At 53.1% G+C, this 27,950-nt stretch overlaps 1 protein-coding gene and 1 long non-coding RNA gene across 5 annotated transcripts in view; one reads left to right on the forward strand and one right to left on the reverse strand.

Annotated features, from left to right (window-relative positions):
• Positions 1-27,792, forward strand: part of PEMT (phosphatidylethanolamine N-methyltransferase) — a 44,593-nt gene extending 16,801 nt beyond the window's left edge. For 3 of the 4 annotated variants that reach the window (XM_052772740.1, XM_052772739.1, XM_052772737.1), the window contains exons 3-8: positions 7,856-7,971; positions 15,892-16,037; positions 20,465-20,576; positions 24,659-24,733; positions 25,523-25,583; positions 26,349-27,792. In XM_052772740.1, coding sequence (XP_052628700.1) covers positions 7,856-7,971; positions 15,892-16,037; positions 20,465-20,576; positions 24,659-24,733; positions 25,523-25,577 — 504 coding nt within the window. In that variant the 3' untranslated portion in view covers positions 25,578-25,583; positions 26,349-27,792. Of the gene's footprint in view, positions 1-7,855; positions 7,972-15,891; positions 16,038-20,464; positions 20,577-24,658; positions 24,734-25,522; positions 25,584-26,345 lie in introns of all 4 variants that reach the window. The other variant, XM_052772738.1, reaches the window with a different exon arrangement.
• LOC128134704 (uncharacterized) lies at positions 22,181-24,948 on the reverse strand. The gene is made up of 3 exons (XR_008232815.1): positions 24,631-24,948; positions 22,890-22,931; positions 22,181-22,295 (listed from the first exon to the last, which is right to left on the reverse strand). It is a non-coding gene; the product is annotated as an uncharacterized LOC128134704 (long non-coding RNA).
• Positions 27,793-27,950: the final 158 nt, after the last annotated feature.

Here is a 27,950-nt window from a genome sequence, read left to right on the forward strand (position 1 = left end):
CTCTTAGCTGAGGTGACCTGTGCCATTTCAGTCCAATTACTTTCACTGGGGATGGATGCAGGGGGGGCTTTATTTTTTAGGCTAAACTCATACGTGGTAGAGGCAGGCTGGGTTTCTTTAATAGTCATCTTTCCACTTCTAAAGAAGCGGAGCCACTTCTTCTCCCTGTGTCAAAGTGCTCAGACTAGACCCCATTGACCCCCTTGATGGCGGTGCACAGGCTTTGTCGGGGAAAAGTCACTAGAAGAGGCACTCCAGCTTGCTTTTCATGGTCTTAACTCACTCGTTTGGGCGATCAACATTGCAGGCAGCAAGGGTTTGTCACGCCGGCTTGTCTCAGCGCTGCGGCTCCCCAACCTGCCCCTTGGTTTTGGAGAGGAGCCCGCCCTGCTTTCCTCTTGTAGATAGTTCTCTTCTTCAGCCCCTTGGATGTTCTCTTTTTTTTTGCAGCCTTTTATGCTTTCCAAGCCTCCGGTTCCACTGCGAGAGCCTGGAAACGTGTGGTTTTTCCCTCCGTGAAACTCCATGTCACTTGGGTGTACAGCCCCGTCGTTCCAACTGGCTGTTCTATGCCGCAGTATCGCTGCGTAGCCAGTCTACATACTGAAACCCTCTCTCTCCGAAACCCCGCTGCTGTTTCTTTTGGCTGGAATAAACAACAACCCCCCTCCATCCAGAGCCCGTGAAAGGCAATGGAAAAGTCTTCCTTGAGTCAAATCGACGCCTTCCTTTCCAAACTGAAAGCCCTTGGCAGACAGGGATGAGCTAAGCCGTCCTCCTTGGCTGCGGCTTACTGACAGCTGTTATTGCCATCGTACCAGTGGGGAATGGGAAAGGGGAAAAACTAACTGGTGTAGCCTCCTGGGGAGACCTTTCTTGGCCGAGCCAGCCTGTCCCCGTCTCTCAGGACACTTGTCAGGTCTCTGCCCATCAGATCGGGGTGCCCGGAGCCTCCGAGCTCCGATGGGAGTCCCTGCTCTGCTCTGGCTCCAGGTGCACGGGCTGTCACCCGTTGTCCCCAGTGCCTGTTGCTCATCAGCAGTCCATCTCTGGGTCCATCTTTTCTTGGTGCATTACCATAAAAAAGACCTTTACAAGCTGCGTGGGCAAAATCTCCGGCCTGCGTTGCCTTACAGCTCACATGAAACCGTTAAGACGGTGCCTGTCTCTTCTAATACCACTTCAGTGTTTTAATTGCACGAACTGGAAGCTGCTGCTCCAGTACTTAGTGGGGGAACTTCGCAGGGCTTTAATCATTTGCTAAAAAGCTTTCAGGCTCCATTACCGTCTTATGGCTCTCTGTAATTGAGTGCCTGTGAGTTGAGAAGCCTTCAGAGAAATAACTCGGTCTCTAGATCAGGTAGTCCAGAGCCGCCGCGGCTCTTCCCAGTGCAGGCAGGAAGCAATTAAACAAAGTGGAGCCTGTCGGGGTGCTGGCAGGAGCTGGCAGCCTGCGACTGGCTCCCCCAGGGTGCTGTGGTGGCAGGAGGGACAAGAAGGTGGTCTCACGGTCACCCCAAGTGCCGGCTTCTCCTCCTGCCTCTGGAAAGTGTTCAGCTGGGGACGGCTCAGCCCGCTTTCCCCAGGCAGCTCTGCAATGCCAGCTTGCCATGGTTTAGTGCTTGCCCCGTGGCACCCGCTCCCAGCCAGTCCTGGAGCCGGTGCCCACCTCGGCTGCAGACGGGTCCTGGGCCATGGGCTGCACTGGGAACGACAGGGATGAGCAGCAAGGGACCCCGAGCAGTGCTGCGGCAGGACGGAGGGGCTGCAGCAGGCAGGGCTGGGTGGTACGAGGGCTTGGGGAAGGCTGGGTGACGGCTCGGATGGGCAGAGGTGGGGACGATGCTCCCGCCGTGCCAAAGGGACGGCACGTGGGATTAAGGCTGCTGTATGATCAGCTGGCCCCAGTGGTGGAGCGCGGCTGAGAACTGGTGGCTCATAACGTATAAGAGATGGTGGATGAAGGATGCAGGAGAGACTGGCCTGCTAAAGGCTGGAAGAGGGAAGATACCCGCTGTCCGCCTCATCTTGGGAGTCACAGCGGGTGGACGCGTACCGACCGGCGATGGGCGTCACGGCGGGTGCAAGGGAGTCACTGCAGCCTAATGCACCGCTGCCTGGCTGCCAAGCCCTGGCCACGGGCTAAACCTCGTGGGTTTAGGGCACCTTCCCGGGGCCACGCACCCACCCGGGGCTGACCCGGTGCTCATCGGCAGCGCAGGGAAGGCAGTTCTGCTGATGGGTGCTTCGTATCACCGCCACTGCTGCACCGGGAACGTGACTGTGGGGAGGTGACGGCTAATTGCTGCAGCGAGTCAAGGACTGTTTAAGCAGCTAATTAATTCCTCCTAATCAGCCCTTGATCTGTTGAAAACTGCATGGCATTATCTCCTCTGCTGCAACACCTTGATAATTCCTGTCTGAATGGCCTTCACGGAGAACATATTTAAATAAACTCAATAGAGATTTCAGACAGATAGCAACTATAATTACCAGCTTGTACAAATTAAACCGTGGTTTGTTCTGTTCTTTTTCTCCTGCCTTCGCTGCCCAGAGCTCCTGCTAATCATGTTCTTGCTGCCAGTGGCACACCAGTCCCTGGGGCGTTTTCTGCACATGCCTTCAGAAAGCCTGTGCCGGTGCCCGGTGCTGGGGTGGGTGCTTGGCGGGCCGGTGTTTTGCGCACATGGGCACATGCCAGCCTCGGCTGGTGTTGTTCCTGTGCCAGGGGCTCGGTGCTGTGCCGGCGAGCGGCAGGAACGGCACCTGGACACCCCTCGGGGCTGCCATGCACGATCCTCCCCAGGACCAGCCCTGCAGTTTCCCCTCCCGTCTCTCCTGAGGTTTCTCCTAGAAAAGCAGATTTTTTCTCACCTAGGAGCAGCACGAGCACTCGGACATTTGCCTTGAGTGACCGCAGGAGCCCGGGCTGGAGCTTTCAGCCTGGCCACGGTGTTCAACCGGCACTGTCGGCGATTCCCTACCGGCACGTGGGCAATAAACCGTCTGCACTAAGCGCTGCCGACTGCAGAGGGGCTCGAGCACGGTTCGTTAAGAGGGATAAGGTCAGACCACCCTCATTTCTTCCGCGGTCACTTGGACAGCCAGAAAGGCTGGATCCTCTGGCATTCGGCAAAGGTCAGCCAGCCCCAGCGCTCGCAGGCGGGCAGTGGACGTGCATTTACATTGCAGCCTGCTCTGCTGCCTGGCTCTGTGTTGGTTCTGCTTCCCTGCTCGCTCCCGGGAGCACCACAGTCAGAGTTTGGGTGCTCGGGTGTATCTTTTTCCTCCCTGTCTTTTAGATAAAGGTAGTAGCTGCAAGCAGGGTTGTTTTCCAGCATCCAAGCAGTGACAGAGAATGTCATTACATTTTAATGAGGGATTCCAGCGAATCAGAAAGGAAAAATGGATTTTTCCTAACAGGGGAACAGGTCGGTGCTTCTGGTCCTCGCAGGTGAAATAAGGGTAACGTCAGGTTTCCTGCCCTTTCATCAGGTTACAGGCTAGGCAGGGCACGTCTACCCTGATGGGAGATGCTCATACGGAGCCAGCTAAGTCCAGAGTCAGGGTTTCTCCTGCTCCAGCGCCCACAGGAGGACGTACCCCCATGGCTGGCCTAGGAAAGGCCAGACTGGAGGAGAAAGTTAAAAAATTTGCTCAGGTTGGTTTTGTCTGAAGGGTTTTTTTTTTACTTAGGGCTGAATCGTCCGTGTATCCAGGGCTCACCCTACCCACGTGCATCCTCTTGGGACCGGGACGCAGACATGCCCTGGGGAGCTGATTGTTCTTCCTCTCGTCTTTTCATGAAATTTCTGTCTTTTGGGTCCCTTGGCGGGCTGCTTCCTAGACCCCACATGATGGGGCAAAATCCTTCATGATGGCAAATACTGCAAGACAGGGATGGTGAAGGTAGCATATCCTATTCACTGCCATCTTTTCTACAGCCCAGACTTGGGCACTGAATATTTTTATGCCAACAGTTTGGCCAGGGCAAGAGCATCCCCAGAAGTGGGCAGAGCATGCCCCCGGGTGGGCGATGGGTCCGGGATGAGGGCACAGCCCCTCTGCCCTGCTCCCTGGAGAACTGGGAAGGAGCCGCTTGCCTCAACCCTCCGGTGCCTCAGTTTCCCTTGGGTTGAAGGGAGCTGCTAATCCATCCCAGCCTCCCAGGCATGCCGCAAGGCTCAATTCACTCATGCCCACACCGTCTTCTTCAGATACTATGGCAATGGGGCAATGTGAGGACGTAGATCAGCTGATTAGCATTGAGATGCAAAATGTCCCTTAGACCTGAGCCTTTGGGCTATCTGGTTTTGTTCCCCATCTCTGGGGCGAGCCAGATATAGAAATGGAGTCATGCGAAACAGCACAGAGTCTCTATTTCAGAGCTGGGGTTGAGCAAATTAAAATGTAGCGTGTTCAAAAGCCAGCTTCCCTGGATGGCAGACAAAAATAATCAATTTCCTTGAAACAAATACTAAATATTAATGAGAGGCAATGGTCTGCCATGCACACAGAGCTGTAAAGAGCATTTCCTGTTGATCAGCTGTGGAGACAGGTTCATGAGATGAAATTGCTTTTCGAGTGGTTATTTGTGGCCCTTCTCGAGGTGGCTCGGAAAGGTTTGCCTGCCCAAAAAAAGAAAACTCAGAGCATTTCCATTTTGCATCAGGGCAGCCACTGGGAATGCATGCTGGTGCTTTCATTTTTGTTTACGCACTTGCCCGAGCGGCTGGGGAGATGGCTCGGTTCGGTTATGTAGAAATCAGCCCTGAATTTACGTAGAGGAGGCGGCGATTCCCTGGGAACATCAGCCGGCTGTGTCTGCCCCTGACGAGCGCCGAAACGGCCTGCCAAAGGCAGAACATGGGACCCAAGAGCACTCCCCGGCTTTGCAGCCACATCCGCTCGTTGATTTATTTCAATAACGAGCATTGGGGGAAACATTAAAAAAATTACTTACAGCCCTCACCAAGTATCCTAAAGTGAAAGCAGAGGGCTGGGAGCTTTGGAAAAGGAGCCTTGAATTTTTCTATTGCTTTGACCCTTGGGTAAGTCAGGAAACTTTGTATTAACTCCGTTTCCAAACTTGGAGGTTGGAAGAAAAATAAAAATGCATCCTTCTCTCCCTCACCGGGACACACAGCCGTGGCGTGGGGCTTTTCCTCCCCGACGTTGTGCTCGCCTGCGGGCAGCACGGTGCTGGCTTTGGCTGGGAAGGCAAACAGCACGCTGGGAACGGCTGCAGCCCTCCCCCGGAGGCCACTGGTCTCAGCCCTGCCGTGTCCCGCACACGGCCACGGAGGATGCTAAAAGCGTTTTGCATCCGTCATGCAGTAAATAATAACACATCAGCTCATGATTTTATAAAGCCATTAAGCCAGCTGCGTAGCCATGGGTCGAACGAGAGCTAATATTAGCTAGAAATTACTAAAATTAGAAAATTAGAACTGAGCCAGAACTAATTAGTTGTTCAAGGAATAGAACCAGAACCGGAACAAATTAATTGTTGCTGAAATATCGCCGCGGGGCCTGGCGGGCACCGCCGCTTCCAGCCCCACGCAGGCTCCCGCTCTGCTTTGCTCGGGATGACTCCCGCGTGGGCTCAGAAAAGAGCCCGGGGTCCCATCCGAAGGCTGTGACAGCTAAATAAAAGTTGGCGTCTCGGTCCCAGCCGGGGAGTCAGCAGCAACGTGATGCAGCGTGAGTTGGGCTGTTGCTGGGAGCAATCCCAACGCAGCCGAGCCAGCTGGTGCCCCAAAGGGCTCGGAAACGCGTCCCCTCGCCCCGCTGCGCTCTGTCGTTGCCCAGATATGCTTTTCTAAAGGCAAGGGTAATTACGAGGCCGCCTTGACGGCTCCCAGAGGCACGCGGGCTCTCCCCTCTGATCCCGGCGACGCTGCCTTCTCTTTCAGCTTCAGCTCTGCCGCCGACTGAGAGGCTTTGCGAAGCTCTCGAAGCGAACCAGGAGCTGCCATCCGTGCAAACGCCGGCAGAATAATTTCCAGGGAATTAGGAAGTTGGTACAGATAACTGGCACGTGGCTGCATTTTTCCATCTGTGATTCAGTCACCTGTACGGTCACTTCTTTTTACTTTCCAAAGGTGGTAACTCACCCTATATTTCTTTTTCCACTCTCTCAGCATTCAAACAGCGGCTCCCATTTTAGCAGCAGCGTGACGCACGGTATTTTAAATTCAATTTAGAATACAAACTATTTATACCAGCCAGAAAAAGGCAGTGAAGCAGCTCTCTCTGTCATGAGTGGATTTGTAATTTCAGAGCAATCATTGCATAACTAATTGAATCAGCTCTCAGCATGTGAGATCAGTGCCCTGCTTATCAGAGGTTTTCATCGTTCTCCCCTCCCGAAGCCAGCAGTCCCCCTCCACCAGCAGCACTTTGTGCTTTTGCATTAGCCTGGGAAGAAAGCGGGACCTGCAAAGCTGCCTTTCTCTGCTCAAATAGAGCCAATAAATTACCAAATACATTCAGAGTAGATGAATAGCTGGGTTGCAGGTGCCTCCCAAAAGCTGCCCAGGCTCCATACGAGGGAGTGAAGTGCGTTTGAAGCTAATGAAGTGCCAGCCGTGTCTGAGAAGCAAATTGGTGCCGAGATGTTCTGCTGACTCCCACCTCTCGCTTCATTGCCCAGGTGTGCCCTGCTTGGCTTGAATCGAGGGTCTGATCCAAACCCCAGGCGTGGTGCCTGGAAATGGAGCCTACAAAAAAGGCAATAAATACAGCGACAGTTTTCTGAGGGGTACAGGAAAGGTAGAAAACAGAGTAGCTATAAGGATTTTCATCAGTTTGGGAATGAGGGTCCTGGATTTGGTGACTTGGGTGGATGCAGTCCTGCAGATTTTGGGAGCAGCTCCAGCCACCTGCGTTGCAGCAGCCTCCCGGGTTGAGAGGGCACCTCCTCAGCTGCGAGGTGTTTTGGGCAGGGGCCCATCAGCTTCTGCAGAACACGGAGCTTAAAATTGCAGCCAGAGAAAAGCGTGCTGTAAAGGATGCTAATGCCTCCCTGGAGATGCCGCCTGCGTACGTGTGAGTCCTGGGCTGTCGCTGACGTGCTGTACGGGTTGCATTGAGACAGCCGTGCAGGGATGGGTGAGGAGTGCAGGCGAGCCCTTAATGGCTACAATTGCTGAGTGCTAATGAAGGCCAGCTCGTTCAGCCTGTACAAGTGGAAGCAGTTCACTGGGCGAAGCTGGTAGATCTTGTCTGGGGGAGGAGTGCTTGCAAACTTTTCTGGAAGTGAGCAGGGAGGGGGTTGTTCCTGTCAGGTATAATCCCTACAGCTGGATGTAGGAGATGATGGAGCCCAGAAAATGAGAGCTGGGTGTCCTTGTGATCCATCCCTTACTCGGGGATCTGTTTTCCTTCCAGGAGAGCAATACCAGGCTCCGTGGCAGGAGCCTGTTGGCTTTGGAGCCTGGGGACAGCCTTAGCAATGCTCTCAGCCTCGTTGGACACATGTTGTTCAAGCCACATATTCCCCAAAACTGATGTGTAGGGTTTTTTGGCTTTGTTTTTTTTTTTTTTTAACATGAGCCTGTGCCTCAGTGCTGCTGGCTGGCCTGGAATGCGAGGGCATATGCAATGCAAGCACTAGCAATGCATGGGCAATGCAAGCACTAGTAGGGGCTGGCATGGGTAGGAGAAAGAGCTTTCACCCCCAGGCTTGGTTTAAGCTATGTCTCATCAGTGGCCTCCGCTTGCTTCTTGCACAAAGCCACGCAGACGGTGTGTGTCCCCCGGCGTGGGGCCGAGGCCGTGGGATTCACGCTCCTGGGGCAGCACGTGCCCAGGCACCTCCAACCACCCGCTTTCTTTTCTGTTGTCTCTTCAGGTAGCCAGATGGGAGCACAAAACGCGAGCGCTCAGCCGAGTCTTCGGCTCTCCACGTGCTGCCTGCTACTGCCTGGGTGCTGTTATCCTGATGCTTAACTGTGTGCGGAGCCATTGGTAAGGAGCTAACCCTACTGCTATGTATCGATGCAAAGAAATGCCCCTACAGGGTGGGGGGGATGAGGGATATTTGCTCTGCGGTGCTGGATCCAGCCCCAGCGTATTGCTTTTACGTGGTCGGATACCTTCAGCCAGCAGCAGATTTATTCCAGGATTTGTAATAAAGACAAAGGATGCGGCAGTGTGGCCAAAACCATCAGTGTCAACAGCCGTTGAGTGTCGCAGGCTTCCTTGCTCTGCTCTCTGGGGGCAGTTTCCCCTGCCCTGAGAGCAGCCCAGGTGACAGGAGGGCTGTTTGCACAGGATGGGTCATATGTAACAGCAGAATTTTTTAATTTTCTCGTAAAAATCATAAATAAAATTAAAACTGCCTTTAAGAAGCCACAGTTTCCTGTGTAAAAGAGCAGGATTATCTGTGCACTTAGCAAGCAGTCTCTTTAAACTCTTATCTGCGATCTCTTTAAATACCACCTGTGCTAGCTAATAGTATTGTATGACTGATACACCGTACACCATGGGAATATGTCCTTTGACGTTCTGAGTGCAGCAGAGAGGTTTACTGCAGAAGATTTCCTCAATGCCAGCAATTTATCTGCGATCTGGTAGGCTTTATCTTCAGTGCTGTTAGGAGAGACAGACTCTCTTACTAAATTCCCAGATTCAATTATGCCAGGGTCAGAGCTAATGGGTTGTTTAGTACTTTGGGTAATTTCCCAGGTGCAGAGATCTCAGGTTGGAGTTTGCACATGTATTTAAGAGCTTTGCCTTCCTGGAAGTGACACCAAGACCTGCCCTTGCCCTTCTGCATTTGTCCCAGCTACTGCTTATTGCAGAAACTGTAAGAAAGCTTGCAATGAATGGGGCTGTAATTGAATGCAGGCAATGCAGAGGGAATGTGTGTGTTCTGCTGATGTCTTAGTGACACAGTGGGCTTGGATTTCGCTGGGGAATGTCTCGGCAGTCTCTTGTACAGATGACATAGTCACTTGTTGTCTGGGAAGCAATGCAAAGCCTTGTGCCTGCTTTTAATTAAGAACACAGCTGATGGAGAGACAGTCTCTGTTCCCAGTGGTCCTGCTGGCTCCTGGGTCAGCAAGGATCTCTGGGTCACAGTGAGGCACTGATAGGGCACTGCTGGGAGAGCCAAATTTGGACCTTGGTTTTGGAGGAGAGGCTCTAGAAGATGGGGCAGCTCAGCCCCAGCAGAACACGAAGGAGATGCCAGCCCACCGCGATGGGCCAAGGCCATTTCAGATGATTGGAGTGTGAAGTTTATTTCGCCTAGGTGTTTCAACAGGGTTGGGTATTCCCTTACCTTTCCTTGGCACTGAATTTGGCCCGAGTGATGGCTAGCAGGTTTTGGAGGCTGTTCAAGCAAGGCAAGCCCTTTACTGTGGGAGTGATGGGATGGTTTCAAGGTGGACATCAGAGCAGCAACTCTGCTGGAATTGCCCTGAAATGCACCTGGGAGACTCCCTGCCTCCATTCCCAGCACAGTGAGTCCTCCACGGCTGCCCAAGGTTTATTCCTTTAGCCTGGAGCGGTGCTGTTTGGGAAGGATTCATCCTGCCCCTTGCCCTTGCATGAAGGTATCAGCCAGCTCCAAACCGGGGTTCGGCTGGCCAGAGGGGGTTCACAGGTCATACGACATGGGCACTGTCATCTCTGTGGCCAGCGATGGCGGGAGGGATGCATCTCGCCCGCTCTTGCTGTTTCGCTTTTCCCTTTGTTTTATTTTCTGAGTCACTTGTACTCGAGTGCGCTGATGAAAGCAGGTTTTCCGCTCCTCAGCCCCGCGGAGGCAATCCAGCCGGCAAAGCGCAAGCTGTGCCTTGCGCTTCGGCTGCGCACGGTGGTCAGGGTTGCTTGCGCAGAGCGTGCTGGCTGCTGATAGCGAGCGAAAAGGCAGCCTCAGGGGGTCCTTCCACCCCCAGTGCTGCAATCCAGCCTTTAAAACTCCTCTCTGCGTGCTTTGGGGACTTTTTATGTTGGTGGGGGCTGCCAGGGAGCTATTGAGGAGCCCACGGGATGTCTCTTTTGTTTTTAAAAACCTGCTTCCTTTTTTCAGCTGAATTTTTGAAAGGCTCCAAGCTGGAGGCGGAGGAGGGGAGGGCAGAGCAGACAGAAACTTTGTGAGTGGGTTGGCATTGCAGCTAAAAGCACCCGGGAGCTGGGCTGTGCGGTTGCTTCGTCGCCCACCCCACGCAGGGGTCTCTGCTGTGGTCCTGTCCCCAGTTCAGCACCGTGATGCTCTCATGCAAGCTTTGCTCCTAAGGGATAGCTTGGGTGTAAGAGGAGGAATGTCTTGTGCTCAATTAAGCAATTAGGTGCTTCCCAGCTCTGAGCTTCATTATCAGCCTTGGCTTGCTTCTGAGAAGCAATCCAGAATGACCTGTGACCAGGGGGGGACCTGCTTAGTCAACTGCACAAGACAAGCATGCTTAATTGCTTTGGTGCAATGATTATTTTCATTACAGCCATGTTCTTTCTGCAAGAAACAGGGAACTTCCATCACTGAGGCTCTTATCTGCAAAAACAATTCCTGAACTTTTGAACTATCTACGCTGCATGTGCTACCCCAGTGGTTTATGACTGTTATCTGTGTGACACGGGACGTGACAACCTTCACTGTCCTCCAGACTTACATCCAGTGTCACTCTCTCCTGCCTTACCACGTTGTTGATATCTTTCCCTGCATCAGCTCTACAATTAGCCGCTGGTGCTGCCTTTGAGCCCTCCTGCGCTCCCTTTTGCACGCCCTGGCAAACTCCCCTCGGGGCAGGCGTGTGCGAGTGGTTTTGTGCTCGGGGAGCTTATGAACTTCCCACCTTAAGGGTCTCGGGGTGTTCGCCTGAGCTGTAAAGGCAAGACCCACGTGCACACCCTGAATGGGGGGGGTTGCAGATGCGAGGGTCTCGGGGTGCCTGGGGCCACGAGTGAGCCCCGCAGAAGCTAAGCAAGAGCAGTGCCTTTGGCAACGTGCTCGGTGGGTACCGCGCTGCCGGCTGACATGAAGTCCTTCGTTGATGCCACCCGCTGGGTATTGTCTCCTGCATGGACGGGCTTCTCGCTTGAAGCTGACGCTTCCGAGAAAATTAATCCACCCTGGGACGGGATTTTGCACAGGGAAGGGGTTATTTGTCATTGCCAGGTAGTGCCTCTCAGCTTTATGGTCAATGCTATTTAATTTTGTGAGCTAGTACCATGAACGAGCATGGTGTAAATGGTATCGATCTGAGAACCAAGTGACCAAGTTTGATGATGGGAATTGAGTGTGGCCTGAAGGAGCCGATGTCCCCTCTGAGCCACGCTGCCAGCAATCTCTGATGGCTGTCTGGGAAAAGCCCCAGGTGGCCAGCAGCACCTCCTGCCCCCGCCGGCACGGCTGCCGGGCATCCAGATGAGGAAACCGGGCATCCAGATGAGGAAACCGGGCAGCTGAGATGCGAGGCGGGGGGAGAAGCTGCCACAGCCCCCAACTGACCTAAATAACATGCACACCGGCGCTGGCAGAAAAGCAAAGTCATTATTGGCAAAAGAAGCTGTGAAGATGATGATTGGGCTAACAATTGCCAGTGGTATTGGCAGGACGATTTTAGTGTTGTTGGAGTTGCTGTTTTCAAATGAACAAGATCTTTTGTTGCAGTGTGTGCTGCTGGGCGCCACCGGATGGTTTTACCCCCATTGCCTCCTTTTGCCGAGAGGAACAAAACCTCAGGCATGGGGGACGGACTGATGTCCCGCATGGTAAGCACGGCACCTTGCAGCGGCAGCTGCTGCCTCCGAAACCCTGGCCACCTGCACCACCGCTGCTTCCTCGCTGCCTGCCGTCCCTGGCCCAGTTCTGCCCCAATTGCATTTGCCAGCCCCAGTTTCCAGGCTAATTTTTGGGATCAGGCAAAGGGAGCACTGCTGGGCTGCTCCCAGCAGCGACCCAGTTTGCTGGACGACGTCTTTGCCCTCCTTTGCGGGGAAAGGATTACAAAATATGCTTGCTGTGGGCCAGCGAGAGAGGCTTAGAGACCTAAAAAGCTCAGCTTCTCTCTCGGTACGGTATTTCCAGGTTTGTTTCGTGCTCCACACGGCCTTTGGGGATGTATTTTGGGCTGTGGGTTTGATAAGTTTTCTGGTGTTGCAGTTGCCGTTGTCTGGTTGAATAAATCTGTGCTTGTTTGTGCAAACCTGGCTGCATGTCTTCTCCGTGTCTCAGTGAGAGGACCTGTAGCTGATTTCTTTCACTCCCGCTTTCTTCCTGTGAGCCTACTGGCGTGATGTCATCCCCATGCTTCAGTTCCTTTTTTGAGTGTTTTTCCAGTTCAGGTGGTTTTACGTGGTAAGCTTAAAAGAGGGTAGATTCAGACTAGATACAAGGAAGAAATTTTTTTACAATGAGGGTGGTGAAACACTGGCACAGGTTGCCCAGAGAGGTGGTAGATGCCCCATCCCTGGAAACAGTCAAGGTCAGGTTGGTCGAGGCTTGGAGCAGCCTGATCTAGTTGAAGATGTCCCTGCTCATGGCAGGGGGGTTGGACTAGATGACCTTTAAAGGCCCCTTCCAACCCGAACCAGTCTATGATCCCCACAAAGCAGCAGCAACAGCTGAGTGTCTGAGCAAGGGCATCTCTGTTTTGGGATGCGTGGGCGGAACAACACCCGCTGCCTTGGTTTCCCCGTGCAAAACCCTGCGGCACGCTCTGGCAGTTGTGCAGCCCCGCTGCAGCCACTGCGGCTGCTCCCACCCTGCCAGGAATTGGCCAAATCTGCCAATTTGGCCAGAGCAGAGCTGTTGGATTTGGGTTTTTCCCTGCTGGGGTGGAGAATGGGTTCCTCTGGTATCATGCTTCACACTGGCAAGCGTGGGGAGATGTCAGGGGAAGCCCAGTTTTCCCAATTTCCATTTGCCAGAGCTGGGGGCGCCTTCCAGCCCCACCCCCCCCACTGATGACAGACATCCTCGTGATAGCAGCTGGATATGTGATTAAAGTAGGTTGCAGTCCACCCACCCCTCCCCAGTGCTGGTAACAGGGATGCTCCTCACCATGGCAATCGCTCCGCTCTGCCCATAAAGCATTTCCAGGTACTGGGACAAAGCATGGCTTTAATTGGTGTCCTCTTGGGTACCGAGTTGGGCCGCTGCCTTGTCGTGCAGCCAGAAATAAATGCTGTAACAAACGTGACTCAGAGGCACATGGTGAAAGGGACTGCTTTCATGACAGATTGGCTGCATGACTGGCTCCCCTAGCAGGGGGGATGGCCAACACCTTGTCCTCCCCCTGCCAGGGAGGGCGAAATGCGGTGCGGTGAGGCTCCTCTGCCACCGAGGAGCAGTCGCGGATGCCAGAATAATTGACGACTCAGTGCTGCTTGTCATGGCCCAGCATCATAAATGCTTAAAAGGTTTATTTACCAATTCTGAAAACTCCTGTGTGCATCATGTTTAATGCAAATAGAGAGTGTGTTTAGGAAGATATAAAACATTACTAGAGGGAAAGGCAGTCCATTATCTCTGTGCAAACACCTCCCTCTCTAGCTGTAAGCCAAGCAGCAGGGGACCGAGCAAGACATGCTGATGAGGATAACTAATGCAGGCCTATCCGACCATGAAAAGGAAGGATGGGATCATCTGGAGCAGGGGAGACAGCTTTGCCAAAACAAACCACATCACGTGCTGGCTGCAAAACCTCCAAGGCTGATTTGCAGTCAACCAGTTCACGCTCTTGAAGCCACCTTTGTTATTCTCGTGCTCCAAGGCCAAGTCAGGTCACTAGCATAGGATAGAGGAGCCTCAAGGATGTAAGATAGCATGAATCCAGCTCATCCAGAGTGAGAAGCAGCCTCCGAGTGCTGTGCTCTAGCTGTACCTCTCGCTGCTCTGCCGTCTCTTTGCTGGGAGCTGGGATCCAGGCAGCGGCCGGCTCAGTGTTGCTCTCCCAGACCTGCTTCCCCAGGGATCAGCAGCAGCAGTTTTTGATTGCTGTGAGATTCCTTCCCGCTGCTAATGCCCTGCGGAGAGGTCCTGGCCAGCTGCGGAATCAAACCCCCAACGCTGTGAAAAGGCATTAGCATCTTCCTCTGTGGGAGCAAATTGCTCCAGAGCATCCCCGGGGATGTCATGTTGTGATTTGAGAGCACGGCCAGACCAGGGTTGCTCAAGGCACGTCCTTGCAGGGGGATTGCTTTCTTCCCAATCCCAGGCAGCGCTGGTAGCAGGGATGTGGATTTGGGCTTCCTCATAGGGGAGACTTGTGTCATTTAAAAATAAATACCAGGGAAATCATGCAAAAAGTTGTGCAGCTGCTGCTGCTTCATGTTGCAGCCGGATTCGTGTGTTCCGATCAGTAATGATTTTAAGCTAAACCACCGTCAGCCTGGTGAGCGCAGGGAGGTGTGCTGGGTGCTGGAGGAGGGCCAGCCCCGGGGACGCTGTCGTTCCTCTGCCTGTGCTCTGCTCCCTGGAAAAGGGAATTTCCCTGTAATTTCCAGCATGGGGGGGCAGAGTGTAAATCACCAAGATGCTGTGTTCTTGCTCACTCCCGAGCACGTTACTTTTGTTCTGTGTTTTGTTTCCTTGCTCCAGTCCAAAGCGAAGATTGAATGGCTTGCTCTGGGGTCCTAAAAACTCCCTGACAATAGAAAACCTAGTAGGAACGAGCTCCAAGGAAAACAAAAAATATCATCCAGGTCCCTAAACCATGAGGTTTAAAATATCATCCTGGACTTTGCTTGGTGCCTGTAACTTGCCATCTGGTCTTTGAGCCTTCGAAAGGTGCGTTTCCAGCTGCTTGTCCATCAGGCGGGACTGTCTCTCTCAGCTTTCATTTGGGCAACAGAGAAAATCCAGGAATTTGCAGGGCTTGGGGAAGCTGGACAGCAGGGGAAAAAAACTCTCCCAAGCCCTACAGGTAACGTCATGGAAGCATTTTCCAGCCGAGGAGCCTGGGAGAGCGGGCAGGAGCAGCTCTCTTGGCCTGGTCCTGGCAGGCAGCGGTGGCAGGAGGCACGGGAGAGCTGTTATTCCACTTGAATTTCAGCCTCCAGGGTGCTCATTAAAAAAAGGCTCAAAGTTTCCTACCTCATGTGTCAGCAACATGTGGAGAAACACTGTGTATGGCTCTGCGGGTCTGTTATCTCCTCTTGCTATTCTTAATGGGCATCTTTTTTTAATCACGGTGTTGTCTCCTTTGTAGTCGTATGTTTGTATCGGAGCTACGTGAGATGCTGAGCCTGCCAAGCCCTGCTCCGGGCGAAGTTCAGGGGGCTGAGGGGAGGGTTCACAATTATTCCACTTCACAAACGAGTGTTTGGAAGGTCAGACCTGAAATGCCTGAACAAGCCTGGAGCTGAGAAGCTGCGTTCGCACTTGAAAATGCGTGTCTCTAGTATTTTCCTTTCGCCATTCCAATCCTCCCCCTGACTGTCAGGCTTCAGCCGTGAATCACTCCTGGGCACGTGGCTAACACATGAACGCTGCAAAATATTTTGATGGAGAGAAATGGGGGTGGGAGCATGAGATAACCCAGCCAATTGTTCCCAACCCTTCAAGTCCTGTGCTGAGGCATCGCAGCCTCCAGCATTTGCAAGGGCGTCTTTCCCAGAGCTCCCGGTCACGATAAAACCTGGCCTTTGGCAAGCGAGGCAAAGCTTTTGATATTACAGTTCAGTGGGGTTGGTATTTCCACGAGTGAGTAAGGGTTACAGGTAGAAATAGCTGCCCCGGGTCAAACCCTGGCTGCTCACAAGACTTTGGCTCCTTGCTTCTCCTGTTGGAAAGTTGAGTAGATCCAGGTGGAAAAAGGGACCTGGTGAAGGATCCTCCTCAGCAGCATCCTCTTCCAAAGCTCCGCATCTCCCAGGGAGAGGTGAGTGGTGTTAGTAATGAGTTGCTGCTTTTAACAGCCCTTGTTTTCTCTCTGACAGCTTCACCGAAGCCATGAAGAGCCAGCCGAAGCTGGAGGGCTTGGACTGCCACTGGGCCTATTACTTAGGCTTGGCCGTCTTGGCTGTAGGGACCTTGTTTGTCATCTCCAGCTTCTTAGCACTGGGATTCACTGGGACGTTCCTAGGTAAGCACTGAAAATTCAACAGCTTAACCAGAAAGTGCATTTAATCCTTGCAGGTGTCTTTTGCTAGGGCAGAGTCCGGTAAGAATTTCCTCGTCCTTGCCTTCAGGGCTGTTAGATTTGGTCTTGTCTTTATGATGCCAAAGCATGATCTAGCCATGCTGTTACCTCTCATGGAGAAGATGGTGCAGTGGTTTATACGATGAGTCCCATCAACTTCCGTGTCAAGCCTGAAATTATGGAAAGCAGCTGATCCTCTGACCGTCCAAATGCCCTCCAGAAAAGGGACCCCAAGTGCAGACCCCGCGAGCACGTCGGCAGCAGCACAGCGGGTACGAGCTGTCTGGCAGCCTTGCTCTGAGCCCCCACCCGCTCGACACATGCACCGAGGCAGGATCTCGTTTGCTCTTCCCTCTGCAATAAACCTGATGTTCGTTGACAGATTCTTTTATCTGCCGCTTTATGGCAGAAGGCATTTTCCACTGTGCCTGCTTTCCCATTTAGAGAGTAATTCTATTAGCGTTGTTGACTTTAAAAACATGCCAGTATGTGTGGAATTCATAAAAATAAAATAGAGACAGGAACAATAAATATCTAAGGAAAGGGGCAGCTCCCGCTGGCTGAAATAATCACAGCCCCAGCTTTGACACTGCATTTAGGCTGTGCTTTTGCAAGTGCTTTACAAACCAAATTCAATTAGCTCCTGCAGCGTCGCCAGGAAGAAGAGAGGGAGGTAATAAGCCTTCCTGGTTTCAAGTGGAGTTGTAAAGAAATGAGTTGAGTTGGCCAAGATCCTGCCGCCAGAAATAGAGCTCAGCACTCCTGAACGCGTGCCCTCACACTTCATCTGTGCAGTCCCACTCCTCGCCCCGTGTTACACCCCCGTCCCCCAGCTACCGGGCACCGGCATCCTCCAGAATCGCCCGCAGCCCCCAGGAGCGATGCGGTGCCTGCGGAGACATGTCCAGAGAGGCTGGGCATAGGAGAACCCACCAGCAAGAGCTGCTCGAATGCTCCTAAAGTTCAGCCAGGTCTGGGGTTGTTTGCGTAAAGCCTGATTCATCCAACCAGGAGATCCACTGGACTTGAACCGCTGGGGGAAAGCAAACAAGTGAGTCAGGCTCAGTGTTAAGTGGTGAGAGTGGCCCTGTCCCGCTCCGCTCTGCACGGTGGGAGGCTCCGGTATCCCCCGGGGCAGGGAAGAGGCAGGCGTTAGTGGCCCGTATCGGGCACTTTTGCTCCATCCTCTCGGCCAGCGGAGGCTCTCCGTGCCACCAGCAGCACACCAGGTTGAGTCTGCATGGCTCCGAGTCTTGCATGACACAGCAGGGAGCGAGGCCAGTTCTCTCTGCTAGCTGGGGCATGATGGGCGCTGGGGCATGATGGGCGCTGGGGCAGAGCTGAGTCAGGGTGGGGAGATGCCAAGACCACGTGCTGGTGCAGCCGGGCTGGCTCAGGACCTCTGTGCCGCAGAGGCATGGCCCGGCTCGAGCCCTGCCGAGCATCCATCCTGGGACTGAGCGTGACTTCCCAGCTCCATGCAAGCCCCCATGAGTCCAAGTCAGCAAACTCTTAATGGAGAATGCTGTTCAGCATGGTTTCTTACCCAGCTGTGGGGAAGACGAGGGGTCTGCCGGTCTCCGAGGATCTCACGTGGGATGGTCTCTTGCTCAGGACTCACTTGAGACTGGTACTTCCAGCGTCCTCCTGCACGCAGGGATTCAGTGATGTGCTGGTGCTGCGGGAAGAGCAGGGTCCCCCAGCAGCGATAGCGCTTCTGACGGCAGGTTAGCAAAGGGCTGCACTGCTTTGGCCAGAAGGGGGTTATAGCATCATCCAGCTTCTTCTCACAGTCAATATCTGAGCTTGAGAGAAGTTTTGAGAGCGCCTCTGACACCCAAGCGCTTCAAGAACTTATTAGAACAGCATTTGACCCTTCCTTTTTGGGTTTTCCTATGGCAATGAGGGCTAAAACATGCAGGGCACAGAGACTGCACTGGGGCTGCCTGTTAGATTCCTCTTTAACAGGACATTTAAGCTTTGGAGCGGCTGCAGAGCACTTTGTCTCTTACGTGTGGGCTAAATGGAGCAGTGGGAGTCACCCTTCTGCAAGAAGCCTTTCTGTGCTACCCCGTCTCCCGCACACCAGCACCGACCCCAGCCTCTGTTTGCACTGGCTGGATGCGGCCCCTTGCCCCAGCAGCCTTCTCCCCTGCAGAGCAATCCTCCTGGCACCCCGTCTCCGCACCATGCCCTCGCAGGGATTCGGGCATCAGTTCAGCGCCATCTGCCTCGCCGTTTGCCCTATTTCCCGACAAACGTAGTAACGAGGGCTTGGCTTCCCAGAGGCCGCGGGCACCGAGAGGCGGCTCTGCCTGTCTGAGCCCATCTGTGTCGCACCCGAGCGCTGTTCCTTCCAGCGCTGACCAAGATTTCAAGTAAATCTGACTTGACCGAAGTCTGTCACTGCGCTATGGTGAAGCCGGCAGCTCCCCGGAGCGAAGCCGAGGTGGTGCTTCAGCCCAGGTTGGGCTCCAGGGACCATGGGGGTCCCTGCGGAGTGCATCAACCGGCTTTTTGCTGCTGCGATCCAAAGTGTCTACCCTGTGCAGCGAGATGGTTACACTGACCTCCAGCAAAAAAATAACCCAAATTAGATGCCAAAGTCCCTCAGCCTGACAAGGAGCGGATTCCTGTTTTGAGGGCTTAATGGAGGCGCTGGAGATGCTCAGGCTGATGCTGTGCAAACTGATGCATGGTCCTTTCCCTTAGCACCTGCCTGAATATAAAAATATCGTAGGTCCTCTCTGGTGGTCACGTTCATTTAACTGTGTGGGTTTGGAGGCAGGGTTTACATCAGAAAAGCTTGTGTCCTGGGAGAGCTGCCTGCTCCCCCCAGCTGCTGTGTGCTTTTGCTTGCAGGGAGCCTGCCTGGAGGGTCCCACGGCCCCACCGGTGCTGGGCTCGGATAAGCCCCTGCCAGCCCCACGGACCCAGGGCTTTGTGCGAACCTCCCCGGTGCCAGCACCGTTTGGGCAGCGAGGTGTTCAGCCCAAAGGCGAAGGCGGGCAGGGTATAATGAAGCATTTTGACACATAAGAAAGCACAGAAATGGGCTGTGGCAGGGGGTGATGTGTTCTTTCTACCAGAACAATCTCAGAGATGCATTGCCAAGTAACTGTGAGAACATATAGTATGAATACCAGGCAATTATCTCACTTAGTGGCCTATAGTTAAAGCCCAAAAGCATTGTCTAATTGGGCAGGCGCTGTTTATCCTTAGAAATAAATGTTTTTGCACCATGTGAGGTCAAAGAAATTACACTACGATCCAGCTAATAATAATAACAACCTTGAATAGTTTGCACTCCTGTAATGCCTTTCATCTGGATTTCCAAGCACTTTCTCACCATACATTAATCCTCACCACCCTCCGCGCTATAAGAAAGACTGATATTATGATCGGTGCACAATAGCACCGGGAGGGACAGAGGAGACTTGCCCAAGGTCAGGGAACAGGCTGGCAGCAAAGCTGGGAACGTGACCCGGGTCAGTGGCAGCTCCGTGGGCTGATGACCGGCACTGCTCCTCGCTGATTGATGCTGCGTCTTGTGCAGCGGACACGGAGCAAAATCCTTGCTGGGCTTTGTGGTCTCGCTGGTAAGACCAACAGAAGTCAGAGATCTGTATCCTGGCCCTTTCTCCCCGCAAAATGCCATTCACAAACTGCACAACATCTCCTTGCTTGTCATTTCTTTGCCAGGCTCCTTTCAGGAGGGTGGAAGGATTACTCCGAGGTAGATAGGAAGCTGGTTGGATGCTGACAGTTCTGAAAGCTTTCCTCATTACAGATGACAATCACCTATTATCACCATCATGCTGATAATTGAGTGTTTTGTAGGCAGAGGTGCTATTTTCTGAAATTCTGAGAAATTCTCTGAACTGTGAGATAAAGGTGACACTGAATGAGGGCATTTGGTGGTGGCGGTTGTGATTATAACATCTCGAAACACCATTACAGTGCACTGGGCTTATTTCCCCATTAAATGAATTTGATCCTATCCACTTACTTCCTTGTCAGGTGGCATCAGATGGGCAGTTTTCAAATGAGAAAGCCAGAATCAGCCAGTTGGGACCTTGAGAGCTGCCTCCCGATGAGGGATGTGGCTGCTGTAGCCTCATTGCAATGCGTAAACCTTCCTCATGGGCAAAGAGCCATTCCTGGAAAAGCTGATAGATACCGAGTAAACAGCCAACCTGTTTGTTGCTGTTTTCTCAGCCTGGAAGTCAGCAGCAAAACCCCTCATTCACCTTTGCTCTGCATCCCTGGCAGGGTTGCCCCATGGAACTGGGAGGGTATCGGGGTGCCAAAGCCCCCCATGACTCCCAGCCTTATGGAGCCTAACCAGAAACCCTCTATTCACCTTGCAGGTGATTATTTTGGCATCCTGATGGAGGCAAAAGTGACCAGCTTCCCCTTCAGCATCCTGGATAATCCCATGTACTGGGGCAGCACAGCCGTCTACCTGGGCTGGTCCCTCATGTAAGTACGTGCCCCTGCAAACAGCACCGGTTGTAGGGCAAGTGGGGGGGTCTGTGCTCCGCAGGGAATAAGGTGCTGGGCTGCATCAGGGGCCAAAGAAACTCTTGGTGATGGCAGTCAGCAAAAAAAAAAGGCAGGGAAAGCATAACATGCCCTGACTTCTCGCTTCCTGACTATTTTTGTGCGTGCAAAATCTTCTGCTGTCATAAAAGACTGGCAGCATTAATTGTAGAAAAATAAATAACAGCCAAGTGCTGGGGAGAGGAAGTATCAGCAAATGCTCTGCAGCTGAATGAGGTCCTTGGCAGGCTCTGCATGTGGAAAAATCAACAGTCAGGGCCGAATTCATGGTGGGTGTCACTCGGCAGGGACAGGGCACTGATAGGGGGGATCAGTGTGACCCTGTAATTACCTCTGAAAAAAAGCAAAATAAGCCAACACACCCTTTCCCCCACTGCATGGTGATAACACTTCCGAAACACTCCTCATGTGATACAACACGGCTCAATAGCCTGCTTAGGAGGAAATGAATAGGCTGTAATTTAGCAGCAAATGAGCAATGTACTCTATTCTGTGTAACAAGTTTTATGTGGTTTTCATTTAATATCACATTTTATTTATTTGCCCAGGAGAAAAAACCCTGGCTGTGTTACATCAGGAGCCTGTAGAGCATTGTGGGCCTTTATCACTAAACACTTTGCATTGGTGCTCCTGAGTGTGACCAGCTCTCTTCTGCTTCGGTGGGAAAAATGAAGTGCTTGGCCACTTTCTGGTCACCTTTTCAGCCATGTGTGCAGTGCTTTCTGGACTCTGGTAATAAGTAAAGCTGATGGTTTCTCTCCTGTCTCCACCGAGACTTGCTGCTGTTCATTCTGCACTTGAAATTCCCCTCGGTGCTGTCAGGGCTGGCTACACGAGGCTGTTTGCCTTCCTGGCAGACCCACGACACTGGATGGGGTCTAAACCCCGGGAAATGGTGCACGAGAGCCAGAGCAAAGCGCAGGAGAGCCAGCCATGGGGTTGGCACCGTGGATATTGCTGGGGAGAGTGGAGCAGAGCTGGGGCAGGATGAGCCCCCCCATACTGTACCGCAACCGGAGATGACCAGCACCACTACCCCTACAACAGCACAGAAGGAGGAATTTGACCAGAAGGAATTATAAGGAGGTTTTTATTTGTTTAAGATCAGCATCAAACTATTTCCTAGAACCTTTGCAGAACCAGCTGAACCCTCCCGAGCTGTTTCTGTCACAGAAATCCCTTCTTTGCCGCCACGAGACAGCAGCCTCGCACCAGGTGCATGTCGCTTGGTCTTCCACCGCAATCCTGGGCAAAAGCCGCTTGAAGTGGCTTGAGACAACAGTGTGATTGCCTGCTTTTTCTCATTAAAAGGCTGCCACCATAAAGGGCAGTGAGGCATGACGAATAATTGCTGTTAACAAATTGCTGGAGCTGTGCAAAGTGGCACCAGGACACCGCCCGCCTGCCCTGGGGAAGCTCTGCACAACCCTTCACGTGGTAGTTTTGACTCTTTCTCTTCCCTGGGATCTCTGCTCAGGTTGCTGAGATTTTGGGGGGGAGTCCCAGGTCTCTTTTGAGGTCCCAGGGCTTTCAGAAGATGTTAGGTATCTGCCCTCGGAGGCCAGAGCTAACGCCCCAGCTCCGTGGCAGCGGGAGGGATGCTGGAGGAATGTGTCTGCCATCTGGTTCTGGTCAGACCTAAAACGTAAAGCATATTTGTCCTCCCTTGGTGATGTATCACGCTCCATATTGTGGCATCGGAGCCCAAAGGATTTATTCATTTTCATCTGTAAGTGCACATACCACATAACGTAAGCGAGCTCGGCAGCACACCAGACAGCCTGCCTTCCAACTCCGGTCCAATCTTAGAAGCATCGCGTGGGGCGAGAGCTGCTGTTTTCTCCCTTGCATGACATTGCAGCTATCCCCAGCTCGACTAATGGCAGCTCTGCAGCCAAAAATGTGTCCGCCAGATACACTGGAGAAGGCACCTCTGCTGATCACCACGAAAACAGGAGCTCCAAGAGGAAAGCGCAAAGTGGGTGTTCCACGTCCAACACCCAGGACCAGCGAGGCCAGTGGGGAAGGATGCGAGCCCACACTATTGCTCTTGCAGACACCCCACAGCCACGGGGAGCTGCAGCAAGGGTTGGGGACGGACAGATTTCCTACCCCAGAAAAGTCCTACCAGGACCAAGAAACCTTCCTGGCTGACTCATCGTCAATGCTGCTACAACACGAGCCGTTGCCCAATAAGTAGGTCGAGCTCCTAAGAGGAGAGAAACAACTCACCCAAATGCTTCTCATCACCTGCGTCGAGCAACCTCGTTTCTCCTGAAAGACAAATGGAGCATTAGCTGTTTGGGGACAGCTTTGTGTATCTCTAGTAGGGAAGTGTTTTAACTCATGGCAACAGGCTGTGTAAATCAGAGCTGGAGCCGCAGCCAAATGATGCAATTAGAGGTCTTGCTGTCAACAAACAATCATGTAAATTTGTTCTCTCTGATAGGAATCAAGGAGGAGACATGACTAAGCATGTAATAGCAGGGGGTTGGGAGAGGAAGAAGGTGCCCGATGCTTCCTAATGAGGGAAAAACTTATTGCAAAATGGAAACAGTGAAAAGGTGAAGATTTGTGTGCATCTCTCCAGGAACTGATGTGGCTGGGCAGCACCTGACAGCAGGTCCAGCACGAGGTTTAGGTGGTTTGGTCTCTCCTCTGAAGGCACATTTTCCTGGCAGGGCTAGTCCCCTTGCACAAGGCTTGTGGGATGTTAATCCTCGCCAAGGACCAGCTCAGTACTTTTTTTTGCTGACAGCCAGCTCTTGTCCCCCTCAGAGCTGAGCTGTGACCAGCAATTAAAGGCAATCAGCAGTGTCCTAATTAAGAGCAACACTTCCAGCCGTTAGCTGGAGGTGTAGGGTGCAGAAAGGGTGTTTGGGGGGGGCTGGTGCCTGTGGTGAGCCAGACGCAGCCACACTTCTTGCTGGGGAGAGATGGGGCTGGGACCTCGTGGGTGCTGGGCTAGCAAGCGGGGAATGGCTGCTGGTGTGGCCGCTCTCACCTGGGGGAATTTGCACACCCCGGGATGATGTCGGCACCTGGTTTGGGGACTGTAACCCGCCCGCTGAAATCCTGGCGCCTTAGCAAAGCCCCCGCTGCCTTCGCTGGCATCTCAGACACTTTCAGGCCAAGCATCAAAGAAGTGGCCCCACGTGGGTGGTGCAGGTTTGCTGCCTACGTTGACATCTCTCTTTAGACCAGGAGGTGATGGGGATTTTTTGGTCCCGATTCTTCGGCCTTGGTGCTAAAAGGAGCAGCTGCTCCCGTCACATCCACAGCCCTCGAGGACCTGTGCCCATAACCACATCATAGTGCGGTGCGGTGGGTGGCATCGGTCCCCCGTGCTGTGCCTGGTGACCTCTTGCTGAAGGACACCATTCATCTGGGCCTTGGGGAGATGACGGGACATATTCCTAAGTATCTTGAAATGGGTTTAAATGTGAACCGAGCCCCCACGCACCCGGCCCCGACACAGCACCCACCCCAGCACCTTTCACAGGGCAGGCATGGACGTTTCCATCCCTTTCCATCCCCAGCCCTGTGCTGGCTCAGCCACCGTTTCGATGTATACGGTACCATACGCTGCTCCGTCTGCCAGGTGCCTCCTGCACTTTGGGTGGCCCATCTTTCGGTGCACACCAGGCATTTCCCTTATAGCGCGCTGGCTGGAAGCCACAGCCGTACGTAAGCAGCTGCTCAGCTGTTAAACAGCCTTATAATCTCAGGACTTGGCATCAAAGCAGAAGCTCTCTTAGCAGAGACGAGCAGGGATCAGACTTAAAAGAAGTCACCGAAGTAGGCTGTGGAAGAGTCTTTGCCAAGGAACATCTGTCTAAGGCACTTAACATTAAGTACAAAAAACCCCCACCCTTTTGTTCGCCTCTGTTTAATGAGCAAGAGAGTGCTCTCATGGAGCCCAGCGTCTCATTTCACTTTCTAAACCAGGTCTTGCATAAGCCCAGGTACTTACCTGATCTTTTCCTTCTCTTTCAAAACAGGCATGCAAGCCCAGCTGGCCTTTTGCTGACAGCTGTAGTGGCAATTTCCTACACAATCGCAATGCTGTATGAGGGGTGAGTAGCTTTGTAAAACTGGAGAGCTTCTAATTATTTCTACCAGCTTTAACTCCCAAGGTTTCGGGGAACTACAGAAGTAGAGGTGTTTTTTTTTCCAATTAATTCAGTGGGGAGGAAGGGAAACAGAGGATTGTTTTTCAATTGTTTTGATAATGGGCAGATTCCTCTCTGAAACAATTTGCTGAGTTCTAGGAACATTTATGCATTTGTTTATTTTTTCCAAAATGAGATCTTTTTTTCTTTCGGGTGCCTGATTCTGTCTATACAAGAACAATAAGCAAGGCAGTGAGAGGACTCATTGTCTCATCTGAAGACACCCTGCAAAAAAAGCTTGCATTTTGTTGTTCCTTGGATGGGCTTCTCTGATATTTTGCACGACAATAGCCCGGCAGCCCAGGACAGAGCAGCCCAGAATTACTCCCAGAAGCAGCGGTTGTACTTCAGCAGTAAAAGGTCTTTTGTGTTTGCAAGGGAGGAGGAAATGAAGAGAGCCGAGGCCGGTCTGCATGCAGGGGGAGTCTGAGCGTGTGCTGAGCCTCATCCTGCTCGGTGCAGGGCTGGTCCCAGTCGGGAGCAGCTTGGAGCTGCTCCGTGGTCCAGAGAGACCGAGCCGAGGATTGCCATGGCACAGGAATAGTCAGACTGTGCCAACCTGTGAAGGGCAGAGTTTCTGGGCCCAAAGGAGAGCACACAGTAGTCTTGATTTTAATTCTTTCCCACCTTCTTTTGCCCCTCTCTTGTGTCTCTGCCCCCTCTCTCCCCAAATTCCCATCCTCCCAACCACAGGCCTTTCACAGAGGAAATATATCGGCAGAAACAGAAAGGAGTGAAGAACAAGTAGCGACAGGTATGTTTGCCGATCGGCGTTTCGGCGAGAGGGGCTTCTTTGCCAGGCTCCCCCACCTACGAGCGCGTCAGATGGGGACGGGAGCACCACCTGCCCTCCCAGCGCACCCCTGCCCAGCCCTGCCCTCCCCGGCTCCTCCAGAGCCCTTCCTGCACTTCTCAAGGGATTTGAGCTTCAAAGCTCCGCAAAAACCCAGGCGGGAAGGATTTGCACGGTGGCGGTTGCGTCCGCCTCTTGGCACTCGACCAGCAACCCCCAAATTGGTTTGATTATATACTTGAGAGTCAGCATGAGGGAAAATTGCTGGGGAGCTTTGAGGCTCCAGGCTTAGTCTAAATCAGGTAGAAAAAAGCAGCTGTTGGCCATGGGGGGTGCTCCAGCGAGCGGCAGGGATGGCGCGAGAGGGCATGCGTGCCCCACCACCCCACAGGGAAATGGGGCATCCCCCCTCCAGGCTGCTCCGTGCCCGAGCCGGGACCATTCTGGATGTGGGCTTGCACCGGCTCACCCCAGAAACTCAGCCTGGGCTCGCTTTTTAGGGCCAAAAGTTTCTACAAAAGATTAAGTTCCTGCCCAGACTCCTTTCCCTAGGGTTAAATGAAACTCGTGGTGCGTCTCCCAGCTGGCGGTTGGAGAGGCTGGATGAGCACACGGCACTGCTGAGTTTTTGGCAGCCCTGTAGCCTCTGCCATGCTGTAGATGCTAAGATGCTGTAGCACCAGTGAGGTCCCTAACAGACTCGTCTCTTTGCCTTTTGCAAAGCAGTGTCTCGGATACCTCGGCACAGCGTGCCTCTCCAGTACCCACGCTGTCCGATTTGCCCGTTTTCCTACTGAGATGTATCCTACTAATTAGCCCAGCAACCCTTAATGAGCCAACTGAGCACCCTGCAGTATTGGAAGCGATCAGAGGAACAGCCCAAGCGTGGCGGCACCTCCTCGCTGCAGCCCGTGGGAGCTGGAGGTCCCTGTCCCCAGGTCCTTGTCCCCATTGCCGGGTCACTGTGGCTCCTGCCACAAAGGCGATGCTCTCCCTGGAGCCACATGGTGTGGGACCTCCCGACCTCTTCTCCCACACCAATTATTGGAGATCTGCAGGGAAAAAAGCAACCCAGCTCCAGCCCCGGACTGGAGGGCAAGCAGAGTTAACGATGGAGACACCGGGGGCCTTTCCTAAGCGAGCTCTGAATACAAGGAAGCACCGGCTCCGGCTGATCCTGAAGATCATCTGAAGATGCTGCTGAAGAGCCACAGGAAGCAAACAAAAGCTCAGGCGAAGCAACGGAGAGGGCTCAGGAACCCCTGAGGCATTCAAACACGGCTGGGGAAGGAAGAGCGGAAACTGCTGCAAACTCAGCAACAACAAAACCTGCTGCAAACCCAACAACAAACCCGCTCTTTTCTGGGAGAGGGAAACCTTCCCATCCAGAGCTGCGGTTTCCCACCTGTGCCCTGTAGCATCTCCGCGCTATTTGCAAAGGCTCCGAGAAAGGTGACTGAAAAGCACGTAGATGTGAACATATGACCTAAACCACCGCCCAAGGGGGATGACGGAAGGATGGCAGCAATCCCACGGGGAAGCCCTGGCATGGAGAAGACCAAGGGGAAGAGTCAGTCCCCATCCGCACCCTGCAGATATCCCATTCCTGGCCGTGTCCGTGCCCCGGCTCCCCCCGCACCCCCCCAACCTTTCCCACTCCTTTTCCCCAGGGACCACGGGAGGGTCCTGCCTGCCTTCCCCACCACCCAGTGCCTTCCAGCTATTTTTCACTGCCTTGCAGGGGCAGTGGGTGGGAGGGAGGGAAAGGGCTGCTTCTGCCTTCCACGCTGTGCAGCAGCCGGGTACGGATCTGCCCCTCCGCCCCTGCCATCAGCCTCAGCGAGTCCCAAAGAGCCTGGTGCCGGATCCTGCCCTGAACGGGAAGATCCCAAGGGTGATGCTCCAGACCCAGGCTCAGTGTTTACAGATTCCCAGAACAGTTTGAGAAATAAGCTGTAAATGACCAAAAAAAGCAACATAAAGCCCCCAGCAGTGGCGCTGGAGAAGGGAGCTGTGCTGCTGCCGGCTCCCACGCAGGCACCTCTGCAGAGGGTCCTCCCTTTTTCAGCGTCACCTCCGCGAAACGGTCCGATTTCCTTTTGCTTTTGCATGTTGTAATTCACCTTTCAGGCATTGCTCAGCAGGAATTAAAAGTGTTGGTTTCTTTTCAGTCCAGCCTCTGTTTCCTTCGGCCCAGCTCACGGATGCTGTGTTTCACTGCTTCAGAACCATTACCCAAGGATTTTTTTATGGCCATCTCAACAACCTTCCTCTTAAAAGATTTGGGCATAGTATTTTATTTTTAGATAAGTTTCCACATCCCCTTCA

The sequence above is a fragment of the Harpia harpyja genome, chromosome 21 (genome assembly GCF_026419915.1).
Source record: "Harpia harpyja isolate bHarHar1 chromosome 21, bHarHar1 primary haplotype, whole genome shotgun sequence".
In the NCBI taxonomy this organism is placed as follows: Eukaryota; Metazoa; Chordata; class Aves; order Accipitriformes; family Accipitridae; genus Harpia; species Harpia harpyja.